The sequence below is a fragment of the Delphinus delphis genome, chromosome 1 (genome assembly GCF_949987515.2).
Source record: "Delphinus delphis chromosome 1, mDelDel1.2, whole genome shotgun sequence".
Classification (NCBI taxonomy): Eukaryota; Metazoa; Chordata; class Mammalia; order Artiodactyla; family Delphinidae; genus Delphinus; species Delphinus delphis.
The window spans coordinates 74,085,953-74,106,770 of record NC_082683.1 but is presented as its reverse complement, the minus strand read 5'-3'; the positions used below and the strand labels follow the sequence as shown (position 1 = coordinate 74,106,770).

The following is a 20,818-nucleotide window of genomic DNA, read 5'->3' as shown; positions in this document are numbered from 1 at the left end:
GAGTATAATTGCTTTACAATGGTATGTTAGTTTCAGCTTCACAACAAAATGAATCAGTTATATATACACATATGTTCCCATATCTCTTCCCGCTTGCGTCTCCCTCCCTCCCACCCTCCCTATCCCACCCCTCCAGGCGGTCACAAAGCACCGAGCTGATCTCCCTGTGCTATGCGGCTGCTTCCCACTAGCTATCTACCTTACGTTTAGTAGTGTATATATGTCCATGCCTCTTTATCGCTTTGTCACCGTTTACCCTTCCCCCTCCCCATAGCCTCAAGTGCATTCTCTAGTAAGTCTGTGTCTTTATTCCTGTTTCACCCCTAGGTTTTTCATGACATTTTTTTTTTTCTTAAATTCCATATATATGTGTTAGCATACGGTATTTGTCTCTCTCTTTCTGACTTACTTCACTCTGTATGACAGACTCTAGGTCTATCCACCTCATTACAAATAGCTCAATTTCATCTCTTTTTATGGCTGAGTAATATTCCATTGTATATATGTGCCACATCTTCTTTATCCATTCATCCGATGATGGACACTTAGGTTGTTTCCATCTCTGGGCTATTGTAAATAGAGCTGCAATGAACATTTTGGTACATGACTCTTTTTGAATTATGGTTTTCTCAGGGTATATGCCCAGTAGTGGGATTGCTGGGTCATATGGTAGTTCTATTTGTAGCTTTTTAAGGAACCTCCATACTGTTCTCCACAGTGGCTGTATCAATTTACATTCCCACCAACAGTGTAAGAGGGTTCCCTTTTCTCCACACCCTCTCCAGCATTTGTTGTTTCTAGATTTTTTGATGATGGCCATTCTGACTGGTGTGAGATGATATCTCATTGTCGTTTTGATTTGCATTTCTCTAATGATTAGTGATGTTGAGCATTCTTTCATGTGTTTGTTGGCACTATGTATATCTTCTTTGGAGAAATGTCTATTTAGGTCTTCTGCCCATTTTTGGATTGGGTTGTTTGTTTTTTTGTTATTAAGCTGCATGAGCTGCTTGTAAATTTTGGAGATTAATCCTTTGTCAGTTGCTTCATTTGCAAATATTTTCTCCCATTCTGAGGGTTGTCTTTTTGTCTTCTTTATGGTTTCCTTTGCTGTGCAAAAGCTTTTAAGTTTCATTAGGTCCCATTTGTTTACTTTTGTTTTTATTTCCATTTCTCTAGGAGGTGGGTCAAAAAGGACCTTGCTGTGATTTATGTCATAGAGTGTTCTGCCTATGTTTTCCTCTAAGAAGTTAAATGCTGGATTCATTCCATCATGGCTTTACTTGCTTTTTCCTTTTCCTTTCAGTAACATTTAGAAGTCTCCTGAATTTACGGACTAGGATGCTGTGGTCTGCCAAAGTATCACACTGTTTTAAATAAGAGAAATTATGTTGGAAACATTTGTTTATTTGAATGTAACATTTTTTTTCCTTCATTCGTGACCATCTTACAGGCCAAGGCCCTTTAAGAAATATTAATTCAGGGATCAGAAGGAACACTGGACAAGGATTCTTATTGGATTCTTGGATCCAATTCTTATTCTAAATTGGATCCTTATGGTTGGGGGCAAGTCACAACCTCAGGGCACCTTAGTTGCCTCGTTTGTAAAATGAGGAGATAGGAACAAGTAATGTCTAAGGTAAGGATTTCAAACTGGATGCACGTTAGAATCACCTGGGGAGCTTTTTAAATACCCCCATGCCCAGGCTGTGCCCATACCAGTCAGGCCAGAATCTCTGAGGGGAGAAGCAGGGCATCAGTACTTTTTTGAGGCGCCCCCGGTGACTTGGTGTGCAATCAGGTGTGAAAACAATGATCTGAGTTCTTGTCTAGCTCTAATACTTTGAGTTATTCTGTCCTGGGTATAAATACGTTCCTGGGGCTTCCTTGGTGGCGCAGTGGTTGAGAGTCCGCCTGCTGATGCAGGGGACACGGGTTCGTGCCCCGGTCCGGGAAGATCCCACATGCCGCGGAGCGGCTAGGCCCGTGAGCCATGGCCACTGAGCCTGCGCGTCCGGAGCCAGTGCTCCGCAACGGGAGAGGCCACAACAGTGAGAGGCCCGCGTACAGCAAAAAAAAAAAAGAAAAAAAAGTACGTTCCTGCCTTAGACAAAATCAGAAAGAAGGGAGGAATGAATAGACACTGGGTGGCAGCTAGCAGTGTCTGTCATGGGAGGTCTCAAAATTTACCTTCCAGACTTCCTCTCACAGGAAGGGATTGAAGGATACTCTCCACAAAAATGAGGGAGTAAAGAAAGAGGTGGAAATGGGATCCAGGAAATGCTTCTACTTCTAGGGCTTCTACATCAATACATGATACCTATATGGGCCTGATAGGAGAATGCAGAATCCAATTTAGGAAGGAGGTGAAGGGAATTCCCAAACTGATGGCCTTGAATAAGGATTAGAAAGCAACCCATGTAGTTGGAACAGGAGGCTGAGGGCTCCAGGAATGATGTCCCTGGGAGAAGGGAGTTGACAGGATGCCCAGCTTGGTTGACTGTACTGAAAGGAGCTGGCAGATTCAGCTGGAGTTTCATGATAAAGTCCTGGTTGGTATATGGAAAACCAAGCAAATGGAGAAAAAGGCAATTAACTCCAGAAAAAAATTTTTGTAAGAGAGAATATAAAATCGTAGTGTACTGGGGGCTTCCCTGATGGCACAGTGGTTAAGAATCCGCCTGCCAATGCAGGAGACACGGGTTCGAGCCCTGGTCTGGGAAGATCCCACATGCCGCAGAGCAACTAAGCCCGTGCGCCACAACTACTGAGCCTGTGCTCTAGAGACCGTGAGCCACAACTACTGAGCCCGTGTGCCACGACTGCTGAAGCCTGTGCGCCTAGAGCCCATGCTCCGCAACAAGGGAGGCCATCGTAGTGAGAGGCCCGTGCACAGCAACGAAGACCCAATGCAGCCAAAAATAAATAAATGAAATAAATTTATTTAAAAAATATATATATATAAATAAAAATAAAATCATAGTTGTACTAATAGCTCAACTCTGAAGAGTATTTGCATGTTCACTTCATAAGTTCTGAATGTTAATTTATCTGATTATTTATTATCAAAATTTTATTAAAACTTTGTTGGGACAATGAGTGGGGAGGTGAAATGTGTGTGTTGGCTGGGGAGGGCAGCTATAAGAGCTACATCCCTATTTTCCATAGGAGGATATAAATTGATAATATACTAAAGAGGAAAAAATAGTGAAATGGTATTATTTAGAAATGTTAAATAACAACATCAACAAAGCAGATAAAAGTGGTTGCCCCTAAGGGGCAGAAATCAGAAGAGGGGTTCATTATAGTCCATTTAAAATGAAGTACACACTTAAGTTTGGGGGGGAAATGACAGTGGGACCAGGTCATGCAGAGCTACACAGATGTCGGTTCCGAGAAGGCAGCCTGGTGGTACTGTTCACTGTGATGAGGATGCAGGAAGAAGAACAGATGTGGGAACTGGTTCACCCTGCTTCCCCTGCCCCATCCTCTGTGACTAGGAAGTGCTAGTTGTGGATTAGAAAAAACATTCTACTTCTAGTGCTACTACATCAGTACATGATACCTATACAGGCCTGATAGGAGAAGGGTTGCCTATCAAGATTATTTTCCATTTATTTGTTGGAGCTGGGGAAACAGACACCAATTTCTCTCTAGCTAAGGAGTTTATAATATCAGCTGGGATAACAAAAGAGAAACCACATCTCAGGTGTGGCTGCAGTTCTGAAACACTAGAGAATTAGTCCCAAATATTTTTGATAACTTATCCCCACCAGTTAAAAGAACATCTACTCTCTCTGAATGGGCATTTATTTGTATACTGTATGTAAAACCATATATACAATAGAACAGGTAAAATGAACATTTTAAGGGCTGAGATAGATGAGGATGTTAAGAAAAAAATGCTAAATGCAGTGACTTCATAATATCATTATGACTTCACAGTATCATTACCTAATATCTTAGGTGCAATATATACACTTAGGGCAAGGTTCAACAGTAGTAGATTTAGTCAATACTATAAGTACTTTCTTGATAAATCTGAGTTTTTTTCTTTTCGGATCAGATTTGCTTTTCATCTCTTTTTAACTCATGGCCAACAAAGGTTGTATTAGGGTAGTGTTAGCTCTCCCATTTTCTTGATGTTAATTTAGGCTTATGTTAGTTCTACAAGGAGTCTAATGATTTGCAAGAATCTTTATGTCCATTTTGTGAGGGTTAGCTAAAGTGGATAATATACTCTAACAAATGCTTAAATGGGCCTATGTAAACCCTAAGTGATGGGAATCTGCTGAAAAGCAATGAGGGCACCATACTTCGGGAACTTGCACTCTTCCCCCAGATTGTCTTGTGCACCTAATTGAAATACAGGCATCTGGCTTTCTGACCACATGAGGGTATGTTAGGTGTATAATTCATACATTGAAGCTTGTAAATCTTAACTTACCTTTGCTTGGTTAATAGAATTAGAAGCCCTAGCCCTGTCTTCTCACATCCCATTGGATGGTCTTGCATACCCGACTTGTGTGCACGCACCCCACTTTGGAGGCCACTGCAGTAGAAAACAAACTTTCATCCCTCTTTTTGAGTAGGGTAAGGGTCATACAAGCTGAAAATCAGTAGCAGTCTGAGTTGGTTAGCTTATTTGCTAAGTAGATCGTGCTAATGGGAACAAGGTACCATCACTGAAACTGATGTGTGCATTTTTCTGAGGCAAAGGTCAAAAACCTTCACAAGTTCCTTGAGGTTAAGAATTTTCAGTAATTTGTTCAGTTTTGCTTTTTTCAAAACTTCAAGCTTCCATAGACTCTTTTGGTCATTGACTTGATAAAGCTGGAGTTGCCCTTTGGTCATATGATAGGCTTAAAATTAGCTGACATCACACAGTCCTGATTATGTAAGAGTAGATTTTCTTAATAACTGATGGTAGCTCTGATGGGCTTCCTTCCTGACTTCTCCCCACAGTACCAGTGTCAGGCTTCCTTCCTAAGTCCAGCTTCTCTAGCTTTTATTTAGCCCACTGTGTGGATGACTTTCCATTCTATTCCAGATCTTGTTTTTACTCTTACAAATACTGTGTTTCTTTTCCTTTGATATTTGGGTATTTGTGCCATTTATCAAGCTGATACAAATCTATGTTTCCTGTGGTTTCGTGAAACAAAAATAATCCATGAGAGTCGTGATTGCTCTTATTTATTTCCTGCAGTTTCAGTTGCATGACTGCCCTGCAATTGATGGAACAGTGTAACTTAGATCTTCATGGATTTCTGTTCCTTAACTGTTTTTATGGTGTAGTCACTTCTCTTGGTTGTGTTCCCACCACTTAGCAACTCTCTGTCCTTTTCTAAACCTGTTGGTGATTTTCATCGTTTTTGATGGAAGTTGCAATATTCCTCCTGCTGATCTAATTCTTGCTTACCAAGTTGTGATTGCAGCTTTCAAGCCTCCTGTACCAAACATCCAGCCTGGTGCTCAGCCCTAGAGGGTGTTGGATAAGTATGTGTCAAATGCAGGAATGTTTTAATGTTTTAGTCTTATGATATTGTCCTGTCTCTCTTTTGTTTTTCAGTGTTCCCTCTTTTCACTTGGCACTTTTTTTTTTTTTCGGCACTGTTGTATTTTTGATATAGTGATAAGATGTGTGGTTGTGTGTGCACCTGTGCATGCCCATGTTTAATACCCTTCATCTACTGGGGAACTAGGGAAAACCCACAAATTGAGAAGAGTGGGGCAGTAAAGTGCCTTCAGAAATGTAGAGTTTAGAAAGCTTACACATTTGCATTTTCCTTGAGATACCAGAATTTTTGAACCAAAATATCATTAATATTTTTTCTGTATTTTTATCGTTGTATCATCAGTTGATCACATGTGACTAGTACCATCCTATATTTCAGCTATTGGCTCCTGCATGCTTGAGGGGAAAGGTTTTCATGCTAGCTTTTTCATTTTTCTTTTTATTCTCCACAGTGGTGTGAGTACTGCAGCTGTTCTCTAAACACCTAAGTGAAAAACTTTGGGAGGTTTTTAAATAATTAATGTAAATAATTTAATACAGTGAGTGATCCCCATGTGCGTTATCTGCTACTTTGCCTTTTTTTTCTTGGTCGAGACTTACCTTCCTAATCAAGTTTCTTAGGGTAATATTAAGAGCAGTTATCATTTCCTGATCATGGAGTGGCCATGTTAGTTGAGGAAACCAGCAGCTGGAAGAATTACTTGAAGCCTCTTGGAGCAATTGGGCTGCACCAATTCCCTTCTCTCTGTTCCAGGGCCCTCAAAGCATACTTCAATTATATCACTTGACACATTTTATTATAGTTTTATCTCTTCACATCTCTCCCTTCCACTGGACTGAGCTCCTGGAAGGCAGGAAAATGTTTCTGTCAGAGCTTGGCTCACAAGGTGTTCACCAAGCACTTGACCTACTACCCTGTGTTTCACGCCACTGTTTTCCAGGAAACAACTTCCTCTTTTCTTCAGTACAGTGTTCCTCACACTAGAGGCCGAGGGTATGTTGGGGGGAGGAGTTTCCATGCTTTATTCTCAGGGTTCTATCACAACTTTTCAGATGTCCTTTTTATCTTACTAAATGAAAAGACATTGTGAATCACCAGGATGAATACATTAGCAACCCAGATCCACTGAGGTAATGGTGGTTAACGCTGAACTTGGTATCACTCAAACATGCCCGCGAAGCTTCCACAGGCGTGTTCTCAGGGGTCTGAAGGTTCCTATTGGAGGATGTGGCTCTTAGGCACAGATAAGATGCCACCTTCTTCTTGGAAATGCCTCCCTTGATCAATGCTCTTCATCAAGTGCTCCGTAGCACCTGCCTCTCCGTGTATTAGGACATGTTACGGGATTCCCCCTCTGGCTCTGAACCTGTCTCCCCAGAGGCAGACCCCTGCTTCCATAATACTCTGTATACTTACGGTACAGCAGCCACTGAGCTGTTTGATAACCTGTGAATTTGCACTCCCAAGTCTGTCTCTCCTACTGGACGCCGAGCATCTATTCAGCTTTGTGGCCCGAGCACCCAGCAAAATCGCTCAGCACAGGAAGTGTTCAGTAAGTTGGTTAGATGAAATCAGGAGGTAACTATAGCCGCTGCAGGGCAAACACATTTAAAAAGTCTTCTTATTCTTTTGAAATGAGACCCCTTTGGGTCATTGATTTTTCATTTTTTTTTTTGTTTTTCCCAAGGTTTTCTTATAGGTGTTTTTACCTATATGTCTTTAAATATGGTAAGCATGGTTGTTTTCTAATCTGCGTCTGATTCTGATATGCTTGGCCCTGTTTCTGCTGTTTCTGAAATTAGTTGACTGCTTCATGCTACTTGGTTTCTTCGTGGGCCTGGTATGTATTAGTACCTGTTAGTCAACGTGTTTTACAAGTTATTTGTCAGAGCTCCCCAAGTCCTAGGATGAGCGTCTGGAGAGGTCTGCATGTGTTTGCTAGGAGACGAGGGCAATTCCAGTCTGGAGCCCCCTGAACCAAGCAAGCTCACAGTGTAACATTCCCTGGCTCACCCAGGCAAGAGGCTCAAAGGGCTGGGTTGTGACCATCATTTCTCAGTATGGGTCCTTCCCTTCCTTTCCCTCTCCCTCCCTCCCTCCCTCCTTCCTTCCCTCCCTTCTTCTTTCCAGCAAAATAACCTGGCCTACTAATTCTGGAAATAGGAGGTCTAAATATTAACTAAAAAATAGAAAATCATTAACAACTGAGTATAAGGCTTAAAAAGTCTTAAAATGAGCCTTAATATAGTCTCTCTATTTTTATTTTTTTTGAGCTTCTTTTAAATTTGTTAGTCAAGCTAAATGACATATGTCCTAAGTCAATATAAAAATGTCATTAAGATATTTTAGGTGAAAACCCCCAATTATAAAAACTTTCTAAGAAATGAGTAACTTGAATGATCGGCTAAACTTAATAGAGTTTATTCATTAAACTTACCATCAAGATGCTTCCTGTTTCAAGAAACAGAAATCAAACTTAAACAGGCTTAAGGTCCAAAGAGTGTTTATTGGCTCAGCTTGAAAGTCTTGGAATCATGGCTTCAGGCACAGCTAGCTCCAGGAACTCAAACGTTGTCATTAGGCAATCTTAACTGCTCTTCTGTGTTAGCTCCACTCTTTGGCAAGCTCTCCTATGCTGGCTTCCAGGCGAGACGGTGAGGTGACTTCCAGGAATTCCAGACTCAGCCTATGCTTTAAGTCTGTGATCCCCAAACTTTGCTGATTATGCATTCAACAGTAAAAGTTAAGCACATATCCCCAATGTGTATATATTATTTATAAATTATATGCTACTATAGACCACTGTTATTTTATATGGTCTATTATTAGCAGAGCTCGTTTTTCTGTTTGTTTGTTTTTAAGATAAAGAATAAAATGGAAGTACTAGTATTTTCTATTCTCCTAGTGGATTGTTTTTCACGCCCCATTTTGGGGACTACTTGGTGGAAAGACCACATCTCTTCCATTGGTTATAATTACAGTCTTGTGACCACATTTCATTGGTTCCTTTTGGCCTAGCTTGAGTCATGTGCCCATTTCTGAGTCCAGAGTCCTTGAAATAGTAAAAGCAAAATTTTGCTAATATATAGGATGACACAATTATATGACTGGGCATAAATAGAGAGATGCTATTTTAACTTTAAAGATATTTATAATTTGGGATCTTATAATCACTGATATATCATGCAAAAAAAAAAAAGAGACATAATCCTTCTTTCAAGGATTATAGAACAGAGAGTTATAGAACAGAGATTCTCTATTTCCGTAACAATTTAATTCCATTAGTCTGTACTAAATTTCTGTGATTTCACACCTAGCATATCACAAAAGTATCCCACCTAGTTTTTGTTAATACTCCAGTGACAAGTGAATGCTATCTGTTAGGATGTAGGAAATGACAAGTCTTGCAAATAAAATCCTATTTTTATAATTTTGGTAATGGCCACTTGGAACAAGATGGGTAGCTATACGTAAAGGCAGGTGATAGAAGGTCCTGAATCATTTTCAGATTTCTAAAGTGAAAAGGACTTCACTGGCTGGAGAGAGTTTTGCTTGTAAGAATGGGTAAAGCATGTGAATGGAAAGTATTAATCAGGAGCTTTCTGATGGACAGGCTCTTTTGTGTATTTAAAAATTAATCTTCTTTGGCAGAGATGCAATGGCTCATCTTGATTCTGAGGTGACAGAAGAATGTCTGAGAGAAGACCTGAAGTTTTACTTCATGAACCCTTGTGAAAAATTCCGAGCCAGACAACAGATTCCGTGGAAAATGGGTTTGCAGATTTTGAAGATAGTCATGGTCACCACACAGGTAAATTATATTATCAGTTCATTTGTTCTTTTTCTTACCCCAGGATGAAACTGTTTTCCCATGTTCTGCCACTTGACTTTTGTCCTGAAAAGGCCACACTCATGTTCATAAACCTGTAAAATTATATTGATTCTGGAGGGCAGGTGGTAGGTCGAAGTTCAGTTTAGATGCCGACTTTGTTTTAATGAGGGACTCTGAGGTCATCTCTCACAGGTTCTGTAAATATAGATAATACTAGATCTGAAGGGGGTGTGGGGTTTCTATATCTGAATGAGGCACAGGGCTCCTGAAGGCTGCCCAGTCCAAAGTGATCTGTGTTCTTGAAATCTTTTATCTTTATTCAAATACATCTTATATAAATATACTTTGGAAATCTGCATTTTGGACTGTTTTGATTTTGGATTTATGGAATGCTAAGTTTTCTTTTCATCAGTAGCTAAGTGCTTAAGTAAATACTCCCCCACCTTACCTACGCCCCATCCCCTTTCCCAGGCACTATAAGGAGTGTCTAAAGACTACACTGGGACCTTTTGCTTAAATTCATATTGTTAAGCACTTTATTATCAGTTGTCATCTAGTTTTTGGGCCTGTGCTACTGAACCAGTTTTAGGGAGGCTTCTCTGTAGGTAACTATATTTGAAACATGCGGCCTTTTAAAAACAGTACTAATTTGGGATATTAGGCTCCATGGGAAAATAATTATTCTGTCATCAATGTAACAACTGTTTGTAAAGATGTGATTTCTGGAACACAAAAGTAAATACCTTTCTAAAAATCACTTCCTTACAGTTTTAGAAATGAGAGAGGCGGCTCCTGCCGTAACTGAAGTTGCATCTTTATCCTGTGTTCATAAAGAGGTCTTGTCACTGCATGACGTGCTGTACCAGCTCATCACGTTTTAGGGTAAACAAGTTACTTCCAACGAGACAAAGATGAGAGGCAGGGCCAGTGTTAAATGTATATGCTTAGCTATTTTCTTTTTTTTTTTTTTTTTTTTTTTTGCGGTACGCGGGCCTCCGTGGCTCACGGGCCCACCGCTCTGCAGCACGTGGGATCTTCCTGGACCGGGGCACGAACCCGTGTCCCCTGCAGCGGCAGGCGGACTCTCAACCACTGCGCCACCAGGGAAGCCCTATTTTCTTTGAAAATTGTTTTCATTTTAATTCTTGGTTCTGAAGTTTTAATTTTGGCAACCTGCCTATAAAGTAGGTGCATTGCTAGTGTTGTTTGGAAGAAGGAGAAATAATGTCCCCTTTTGCTATTTGGTTAATTTTAATTTTTCCCCAATTACTTCTCTTGCCAAACCAGCTGTCATTTCAAGTTTCTGATCTATTAATGTTATTAAAATTGTAACTTACCTAGGCATAAAATACCATCACCCTCTTTGACTTACCTTTTTTGTCCTGCTAACTACTAAATCCCATGGAGTCTTCCTTCAAAACTGTATCTCTTTATGTTTTGCCATATTCACTATCTCCTCTCTAGCACAAACTCTTACATTGTTAGTTAATTAAAAATGTGTCTGAAGCACCTCATATGCTCTGCATTGTCTTGGGAGTGTAAGCTGTGAATGTGTTACCACTGCTGACAGCTCACATGTAGCCTAGCCATTCCATGTGCCAGGCACAGTAAGTGCTTCATGTGTGTTAGCTCATTCCATCCTCACTGGAATCCATGAGGTAGGTTCAGTTTTTACCCGCTCTGTATGGATGAGGAAACTGAACCAAAAAGAGCTGAGTAATTTGCCTATGGCCATTCAGCCAGGAAGTGGCAGAGCCGGGATCTGAGCTCTGGCAGTCTGACTCCAGAGTCTGCACTCTTATTCAAATACTGTTTCTTTCTAGATGTTGATCTTCAGAGTTTGCACTCGAGGAATACACATCAGTTAACTAGGCTGCTTCTGGAATTCATCTTAGGCCTACCTTTTTTATCTCCATATGCACCAGTCCATGCAATACACGTCAGATTAATTTTTTCTTAGAATGCTTTTATTGTGTCTCTCCTGCTCAGAAACTTCTGTAGAGCCCTATTTTCCACAGAACAAAATTTTGACTCTGTGGCCTGAAATTCACAGATTTCCACAGTCTCCTTCAACTTGCCTTTCCAGCAGCTTTTCATCTCCTGTTTTCTCGCCACATCCCAGACAGATGGACCCACCCAGTGATTCTCATCCCTGCCCTGTTGTCTCTCCAAGTCCAGAGGGATTCTTTTTCTCCCTCATCATGCAGGTGCTATTTGAAGTCCACCTCCCCTGCAAGTCTTGCCTGATCACTCAACGTGTAGTTTTTTCTGGGTTCACTAGTACCCCTTGCTGGCCACATCACTGATTTCACTTTTAATAGAATATTTCTGGGAATCGATCATTTACTTTTTTGTGTAACTGTGCCCGGCCTCCCCTAACAAAATTGTGGTGGATTAAACTTGTGTTCCCCTGTAGGGTCCTTCTAATAAGTTTTGCTACTTGGGTGATATGTAATTGGAACAGATTTCTCAAATATCTTTCTTTCCTTCAAATCCCACTTTTCCCTCCTCCTCTTTTTTTGTTGCTTTTAGCACTCCATCCTCAAGTCTAATGGGATGGGTTCTGTTTTATCACGGTTGATGGGAAGGAAACTTTTTTTTTTAGACATTCCTACCCTGCATTCTGCAGTGATTTATAATCTTGAGAGAGGTGTCTACATTCTTTTGCTAGATCTGCTCTTTCTCTCCCATATTCTTTGTATATTATTAGAGTGGTGTCTTGTTTTTACCTGGTACAGAATATTTTCTCCTCCATTGATTTCATAATCAGGTCTTAAATTCACAATCTTTGCCAGGCTGCACTTAATGAGTAATTATTTTTCTGTCTTATAACCTCAGCAAATCTTAACATCTAGTTAGTGGGGCTAGAATGCACTTTCTGTCACCCCCCTTTTTTTTTTGGACGCTATTCCTTAAGCTAGAATCCTCCTCCTGTGTCTACCAGGGAACCGTTTCTCTCCCTCCTTCCTTTCTTTTTTTTTTTTTTTTTTTTTTTTTGCGGTACGCGGGCCTCTCACTGTTGTGGCCTCTCCCGCTGCGGAGCACAGGCTCCGGACGCGCAGGCCCAGCGGCCGTGGCTCACGCGCCCAGCCGCTCCGCGGCATGCGGGATCTTCCCAGACCGGGGCATGAACCCACGTCCCCTGCATCGGCAGGCGGACTCTCAACCACTGCGCCACCAGGGAAGCCCCTGTCAGCCCCTTTTAAAAAATGAAATTATTTGACCAATCCTCCATCATCTCTTCACTCTTGCTCTGTAGGGGGTGTTTCGTTCTGCCATCGCAGGAAGGGGACCTCATGATCTCCCCCTCCAGGGTTTCTCTCCTCTGCTGAGAGTTGCTTGGAAAATCCTACCCCTGACCTGATTTGGGGCCATACGTGTGGATCTTTGCTTGTTCTGTGAACAACACGATGGAGAACATTTCCTGTTCTTGATGCCAGATGGAGGTGGTTCCAAGCAGAGATTATACCTCCATGTTCTCTCATTCCCAAAATGGAGGTAATGAGCTTTGAGTCTACATAAGGTGGTAACTTAAAATAGCAGCAAATTGAATGCTGCTGTCTTGGTCGAGTTATTCACTCCCCATTCACTTTTTGGGTTTCTTTAGCTTAGCTAGGAGCGTGGGAAGAGTGGCTCTAATATTCCCCACTTCTAGAGTTAAGTTGGCAGCATTTCAGTTTGAGAGGCTGTAGGCCATGTGGTCAAGAGAACAGGTGAGTCAGACAAACCTGGTTTGGATCCCCGCTCTCACACTTTTCTGTTTCAACCTGGATAAGGTATCTGACTTCAGGTTGCAGGTGTATAAAATGGGATGGACAGATTCGGTATTTGACTCTGACATTGTGATGGCCACTATTCCAGTTCCTGAGCCCATAGTAGTGGAAAAAAGAAAAGAAAAATCCCTGTCCTTGTGAAGTCTAATGTAATATCTCCCTCAGAGGGTATTGGGAAATTAAGTGAGACATAAAAGTTATAAATTTTAGGCACAGTGCCTGGCACTCAGGACGTAAGAGCTGTTATTCAGCACTATGCAGTATCAACCTTGTCCACTTTGTATCCCCGCTTGGCACAGAATAAGCACTCAGTAAACTTCGACTGAAGAACTTGATTCATGTGTGTGTACCAGTTTTTTTTTTCATTTGTATGTCAGTATTTAATAAAACCCCCGAACAATCATGTGTGTATTGTTTCCCTGGTTTACTTTTTTAGCTTTTGGAAAGCAACGTGACCTTTCCTTTTCTGGCAGTTCCTACAGGCACCATTGATAGACATCACATGCTTGAAAGAATCTTTAGCCTTTGGTTACTTAGCTTTGAGCACAGGTTGGATGTTGTGGGACTTCTTATCTGATATTTTCCTTAGAATAGCTGGGTTAAGCAATGGCTCAGTCCTTTGACTTGGTATTTGAGGAATGTGATCTGGTGAGGTTCAGATGCTAAAGAGTGTCATCTACGTACATTCTCAAACAATAGTTGCAGGTCTGGAAAGCTGGCACCTAAATTCTTTAACAGGAGTCCTGAAGTCAGATTTTTCAGCAGATGGAACTCCTGTCACATAATAAAAATGACTTTGGATTTAGGCCTGGCTTTCATTCTAGTTAGGTGTCTTGGGCAGTGTAATGAGACTGAATCTCAGTTTCCACATATGTAAAGTGGGGTTAACAGTATTAACATTTTCATAAGATTGTTGTGTTAGTAAGGGAGATGGTGCGTGTAAAGCAGTTAGTACAGTGCCTGGAGTGTGATAATTGCTGAAAAGTGGTAACTATTTTAAATTATTTAGCCTTTTTAAAAAGTCGGGCAAAATTTAAAAGATAAAAAAAATACAGGGACTTCCCTGGTGATGCAGTGGTTAAGAATCTGCCTGCCAATGCAGGGGACAAGGGTTTGATCCCTGGTCCGGGAAGATCCCACATGCTGCAGAGCAACTAAGCCCGTGTGCCACAACTACTGAGCCTGCGCTCTAGAGCCCGTGCTCCTCAACAAGAGAAGCCATTGCAATGAGAAGGCTGCCCACCACAACGAAGAGTATCCCCCGCTCGCCGCAACTAGAGAAAGCCCGCATGCAGCAACGAAGACCCAACCCAGCCAAAAATAAAAATAAATGAAATAAATTTAAAAAAATACAAATCACTAAAAAAATTATGTAAGTTTGCAGGTGCAAATTAACATTTGTTTCATCTGAAAGGTCTGGTAGTTGAACCATGGAGTGACAGCAGGTAACACAAATGTCAAGGTCATCTTGTTGAACTTGCTGGTTTCACACATGATAGCAGAGTCCCAAATTGTTTTGGTGACTTAGCATGGTGAAGGTTTGGGTTAAGTTTTCTGGACTCTCATTGTCTTATAAAGCAGATGAGGAGATAAAGTGGGTAGATGGGGAACGGTGTGTGGGACAGGGTTTATAAGGGTCTGACTTCTGCCATGGCATGTGTGTGTCTGTATTTGTGTTGATGTGAGAAGGAGAGAGAACGACAGCAGCAGAGCACATGTGAGGGTGTACGTGTGAGACAGGGTGTGTGAGAGTGAGTGTGAAAGAGTATGTGACAGAGTGTGAGTTTGAGTGTGAGTGGAGAGAGAGGCTGTTTGTGTATGGAATTTCCTGGGTTTGAGGGGTAGACATTTAGTGCCTGCTAATTTTCCCTACTTGTTGGATTCCAAGAAGAAAACTTAAGGGCAGAAAGAATACATTCACTTCTGGTGAAGAGAGCCCTTGGCATCTAACCCTGTACTGTGATACAGTATAAGGAGGAATAAGTAGGAGTTTTATCACAAGAAGGTGGGTGCGTGGTGACAGTGTTTGGGTAGACATCATGGAGGTGGAGTGACCCCTGTTATCCTTTGTGGTGCTTTGATGCTGTAGATCTTGGAGACAGGAACTCTTAGGTGTAAATCTCATACGAGTTCTTGCAGAGCTAGAGGAATTGAATTCCTTTGACGACAATTACCTCTTAGCTGGAGGAAGTACTATACAGGCCACTTTTCAAAAATGTTCTTCAAAAGCCACGTGCAAAACATTGTTATGATTTTTTAAAATACTTACAATTTCTAAATGTGAAATCATTTAGATTTAACTGTCCAATAGCAGTCAAGCACATGAATTAGTGGTTTACTAAGCACAGTTGACCCTTGAACATAGCAGGTTGGAACCACACAGGTTCACTTATACGAGGATGTATTTCCGTAGTAAATACTACAATGCTACATGATCCACGATCCACGGTTGGTTGAATCCTCGAATTCGCAGGTCGGACTATAAATTATACTTGGATTAATCCCCGCATTGTTCAAGGCTCAAATGTCCATCAGGTTTGAAAACAATAAATTTGAAATGCAAGTATAAGAAAAATAGACCTACTGTATAGCACAGGGAACTGTATTCAATATCTTGTAATAACCCGTAATGGAAGAGAATATAAAAAAGAATATATATATATATATATATATATATATATATATATATATATAATTGAATCACTTTGCCATACGTCTGAAGCTATCGCAACATTGTAAATCAACTATATTTCAAATAAATTTTTTTGAAAAGAAAAAATAGCAGAACTATAAAAAAAGAAAACGGAAAATGGATTCAGACATAACTGACTTGGATTCCTCCTTCCTCTTCTCCTTCCCCATCATTAAAGGCCAGTAAGGTTGTTAGTCGCTGGAGTGCTCATTTCTTCTAATTTTATGCTATTTTGAATTGCTGATTTAGCTTGGTGAGGTTATTTCTGGGGGTAAAGAGTTCCTGTATTTTGACATTGATATGATTAGTAAAAACCAAAGCAGTGAGATTTTTCTGGCTGATGTTTTAGGTGAGGATTCATGATAATAAGAAGGCATTCGCCTCCCCTGGTAAATGGTAAAATTCATATACTTCTGTTTGATTTTCTTTCCTAGCTTGTTCGTTTTGGTTTAAGTAACCAGCTGGTGGTTGCTTTCAAAGAAGAAAACACTGTTGCTTTTAAGCACTTGTTTTTGAAAGGATATTCCGGTGTAGATGAAGATGAATACAGTTGCAGTGTATATACTCAAGAGGACACCTATGAGAGCATCTTTTTTGCTATTAGTCAGGCAAGTATTTTGTTGTGACTTACCTATACTTTGAGAATATGTTGATCCTTGACCTTGTTGTCTTAGCAAAGAAAAAAATTATACATATATTAACATATTCTGATTTAAGTTTTGCATAGTCTGCCAAAAGTTTATTGCTTTTTCTGTAGCTACATTTCCACACAATAGATTTTGCCTATTTTAAGTTTTTCTTTAAGATTTATGTTTGTATTTATCCCTTCCCACCCGCTACTATTGGGAGATTACCGCAGATCAAATAGCCAAATAGCTAAAAGTAGGCTTATAATCTCAGAAGGTTTGATGAATGAGAGACCAAATCTAAGATTCTAGCATCTCAATTTTGATGTCTTAGCATTAATAAGCCTAGCTGAACTTTAAGAATATGGAGTAGGATATGATAATATTTGTGTCTAGGTAGTATTGAGAAACCAGATTGGTAGGCCTGAAGAAAATATTTAAAGGAGAGAAATTCTTATTCTTTCTTATTCATTCATTCATTCATTTACTCATTCAGTAAATATTTGGGTACCGAGTATGTACCAGGTACTGTTCTAGACATTGGGGATATAGCATGAATAAAACAGACAAAACTCCTGTCCTTATAGAGCTTAATTCTAGAGGGGAGAGCCAGAGAAATGAAAAGAAGTGAAAAATATAGTACAGAATGCTGACTCCTTGAAAACACCACCAAAACAAACAAACAAACAAACAAACAAAAAAACGCATGTTGGGAAGCAAGACTGAGCTCACTGCTAACAGTGGTAGCAGAGATGGTCCCTTGACCATTCTCCATAGGTTGTAGAGTGCAAAGTCTGGCTATAGATTTTGAAGTCTGGTTTAAGGCATGTCTTTCAATGTGAGGGGAGCTGGATAAGAACTGAGTAAAGATGATCCTATAATAGTTTAGGATTGGTGGGCATAACAAGATGAGGGTTTTGGTGGGGGATGTTCAGAGAGTCTTGGGAGTTATTAGACTACATCTTCAAAATGATCATCTATTTAAATGAGGTTTGGGGCTGTTCCTGAAGTAAATAATACACTTACTTGCAATTTTTATGTTCCTGGGCAAAAGTTTCCTGGAATAATAAATTCATATTAATGAAGATAGGGGCCAGTAAAGCCCTGGTAGTACAGATAGGCAGATGGTAAAGCTGTGTTAATGTAAGCAGTGGGTGTGGATGGCTTGGGTCCTCAGAGGTATGTTGAAAATGATAACTGGAATAAAGCAGGGGAGGAGACTGGACTGCCTGGTGGTGCCTGTGCGCTGGAGATGGATGTTTGCAGTTTTCTTTGGGTGGTAAGGAAAGACCTCATGGAGGCGGTAATATTTGAGTCAAGGTCTGAAGACGTGAACCTTGCAGATAGGTACCTGGGCTTCTAGGCGGAGGGAACAGCAAAGGCCCCAGGAAGGAGTGTGCCTAGAGAGCTCCAGAACTGCCTGGAGGTCAGTGTGGCTTTGGAGGTGGCGGGGTGGAGCCAGTGGCCAGTAGTGGGCTGGGAGTTCAGAGAGATAGGCAGGACCTTGACTTTGGCTCTGAGTAGGTGGGAGCCTCTGGCTGCACTTTAGTTTCGAGTTCTGTGACGCCGTGTGTTTCTGCTCAACCCAAGAAAATTACCTTGTGGTGTTTTACATTGGGGAGTTCTACTGAGGGATATGAGACAAACAATAAAAAATAGCTAAAAGTATATTCCATGTGCTGTAACTTCTGATGAAACTTGTTAAGCTCATAAATATCTTTATTTAACTATTTTTAATAGTTTCATCGGCTAAGGAATTTATCTCTGGGGACCCTTGGTTATGGAAAAAATGAAGACAACAGAATTGGATTAAAAGTCTGTAAGCAGCATTACAAGAAAGGGACCATGTTTCCTTCTAATGAGACGCTAAATATTGACAGCGACATTGAAATAGGTAATACAGTGATAATTTCATTATATTTCTTTATCATCTTCTGTGGTAAGAGCAAAAAACACCCTCGTGCGCCGGCAGCCCAAATGAAACAACTTTGCCTTTGTGACGGCTGACCTATCTGAGGCTTTAACGTTTGCCTGCAAAGAGCTTTGGCTCAGGAAACTATGGGTCTGCTGTGACAGGACCAGGAACATTTGTGCATCTCTTTGGTGCAACTCAAGATTTTTGGTTTTGGGGGGTAAATGCACAGGTGTTTCCTGTTTGTTTAATTTTTTCCCTCCGTGAGGGGGGGATTAGGCTTTTTGAAAAAAAATGAGACTGTATTTGTTAAATGGAATAATGTGAGTGAAAATGCTGGGTACTCTTGCTTTTATCATTTGTTAAATATATTAATGCTCTTCAGAGGCGAATTGTGATTAATAACTCATTTTCTCTGTTTGGAGATTGGCAAAAAGTTAACATCTAATCAAGTAGAATTGTTTTGTGACATTCTGTTAAGAATTTAAAAGCATTCCATATATAAATGCAAAGTATCTGAACTGAGGCTCGGGAGGTTTTGTCTTTCATTCAACAAACCTTTGGTGTACAGTTATCACGCCTAAAGCACTCCCTGTTTTATGAACCGGGGTTGCAGAGATTAACCAGTCATGGCTCCTCAAGCAGCTAACAGGTCAGAAATCCGGGTCCTAGTAGCAGTGTAAATTTGGAGTGGTTTTATTAAAAAGAGAGCTCCAGAGTTCATTTGACCATATTTCCTATAACCCGATTTTAAGGTGCCTTGGTAATACAATAGAAGAACATCCCTGTGAAGTAAAGGTTCTAATTCATTTCCCACAGGCTACCTGTTTAGAATCTTTTCATGAGTAAATGTGTCCTACCCTCTTGACTCTAAAAGAAACAGCCCATAAGCTAGCACTTGTCAGGGTCCCCAGGTTGCTTCCAGAGACCCATCAGTAGCTTGGTTCTGTGGCCAGCAGCCTTGAAATGTCCCTTATCTTATTGCCCTGCAGGCTCTGCTATCCTGAGATCTGCGTGGTAGTCAGTCTGCAGGGGCTGATCCAGTTTCACCCTGCATGTTTCTCCTGCGCTGTCAGCTGTGCTCCCCGCCGTGGGCAGTTCCTGTAACTGGGAGTACTGAGAGGTGGAGCTGAAAGCTTGTGCAGTGACCCTCTGCTCCAAATGAGCCATGGCCACTTGTCCCCTTAAAAATGTGAGCCTTAATTGGATGAATCATACGACTATTTTCCAGTGATTCATATGTTGTTTCCCTCAACTGATTTTTCTTGGAAAATTGATTAAAGAAATGTGGCCAAAGTCAGTATCAGTGGCTAGGCGAGACAGAGCAGAAAGCAGGATTTATTCCCTGACCATTGGACAGTGGTGTCCTCGGTCATTTCCTTTCCATCATATGGAATATTTTTAACCAAATGGAGAGAAGTTGACTATTAATTTGACTTTATTTTAAGAGAGACTGTTGAAGCAAGCTAATTATATTTTTTGACTTATTAAATTAAATATAACTTATCAAAGAGAACTTTTTGATGTATCTATTCAAAAGGTGTAAAAAATAATCTTAAAAATGCTTGATACTGGATTTTAGACTTTCTTGTCTTGGACACATTGGAGGAAGCCTGCAGACGGTATAAATAGGGATTGAGTTTGTCTTCATTGGTGTGGCATTATAGTTTAAATAGGTGAATTAGCAGAAACTGTTCTAGATTACCTATTTATGAATTTTGTGGTATCTTTATGATTAAGAGAAGCATCCTTCAGTGTGCTCAGCGCAGAAATCTGCCTGTGTGCTGTTTTCCTGGTGGGTTTATGTTTAGCTGCACGATTGATTGTACAGTTCAAGCTAAGGGTTTCCCCTAATTCATGCTGAGGGCCTATCCCTCTGTCCCTGCCTCTAGACCTATAGCTTTACAGTTCAGTTTCACTGGGGGTACTGTAATGAATCCTGTTAAAAAAATTTTTTTTTTACAACATTTAGATGGATATCATTCTACTACAGTGTTTCACTTTCTATAATGCAGATTTTGAATTTCTTATCTTCTTTCCACGTATTCTTAGCATGAAACATTATGACCATTTCATCATTTTACCTGTCATTTTAAGAACATATTGAATCCACCCTCCCTTTGTCTCTGAGAGGGTTGTTATTTCATTCGCTGGAGTGTTCTGCCTTGTAAACGAGATTCATTTGAGTGATGAGACTGCTACTCCAATATCAGTTTGTTCTGTTTGAAGTTTGATGTTTTACTCGGGGCTTTTGCCATGCTTTAAAAAAAAAATCTCAGTTCTTAGGTTTTGCTGCCACCAAGTGCTTGGTGGCCTCATTAGCAATGACTGTAGCATGAGATATGGCAGACTCCAGAGAGTTCTGAATGTGGATGTAGCTAAAGTGTCGTTCTCCTATTACAATGACAGAATCTGAATAATCAAATAGACTTTTATAAGGCAAATTTTACAGGTAGTGTAACATTAA

General features: G+C 40.5%; 1 protein-coding gene across 6 annotated transcripts in view; it reads left to right on the top strand.

Moving 5' to 3' along the window:
- MCOLN2 (mucolipin TRP cation channel 2) overlaps window positions 1-20,818 on the top strand; it is a 62,921-nt gene that overhangs the window by 7,466 nt on the left and 34,637 nt on the right. For all 6 annotated transcript variants that reach the window (XM_060024600.1, XM_060024639.1, XM_060024633.1 and 3 more), the window contains 3 exons: window positions 9,168-9,327; window positions 16,248-16,421; window positions 18,180-18,333. In XM_060024600.1, the coding sequence (XP_059880583.1) occupies window positions 9,168-9,327; window positions 16,248-16,421; window positions 18,180-18,333 (488 nt within the window). The remainder of the gene's footprint in view (window positions 1-9,167; window positions 9,328-16,247; window positions 16,422-18,179; window positions 18,334-20,818) is intronic.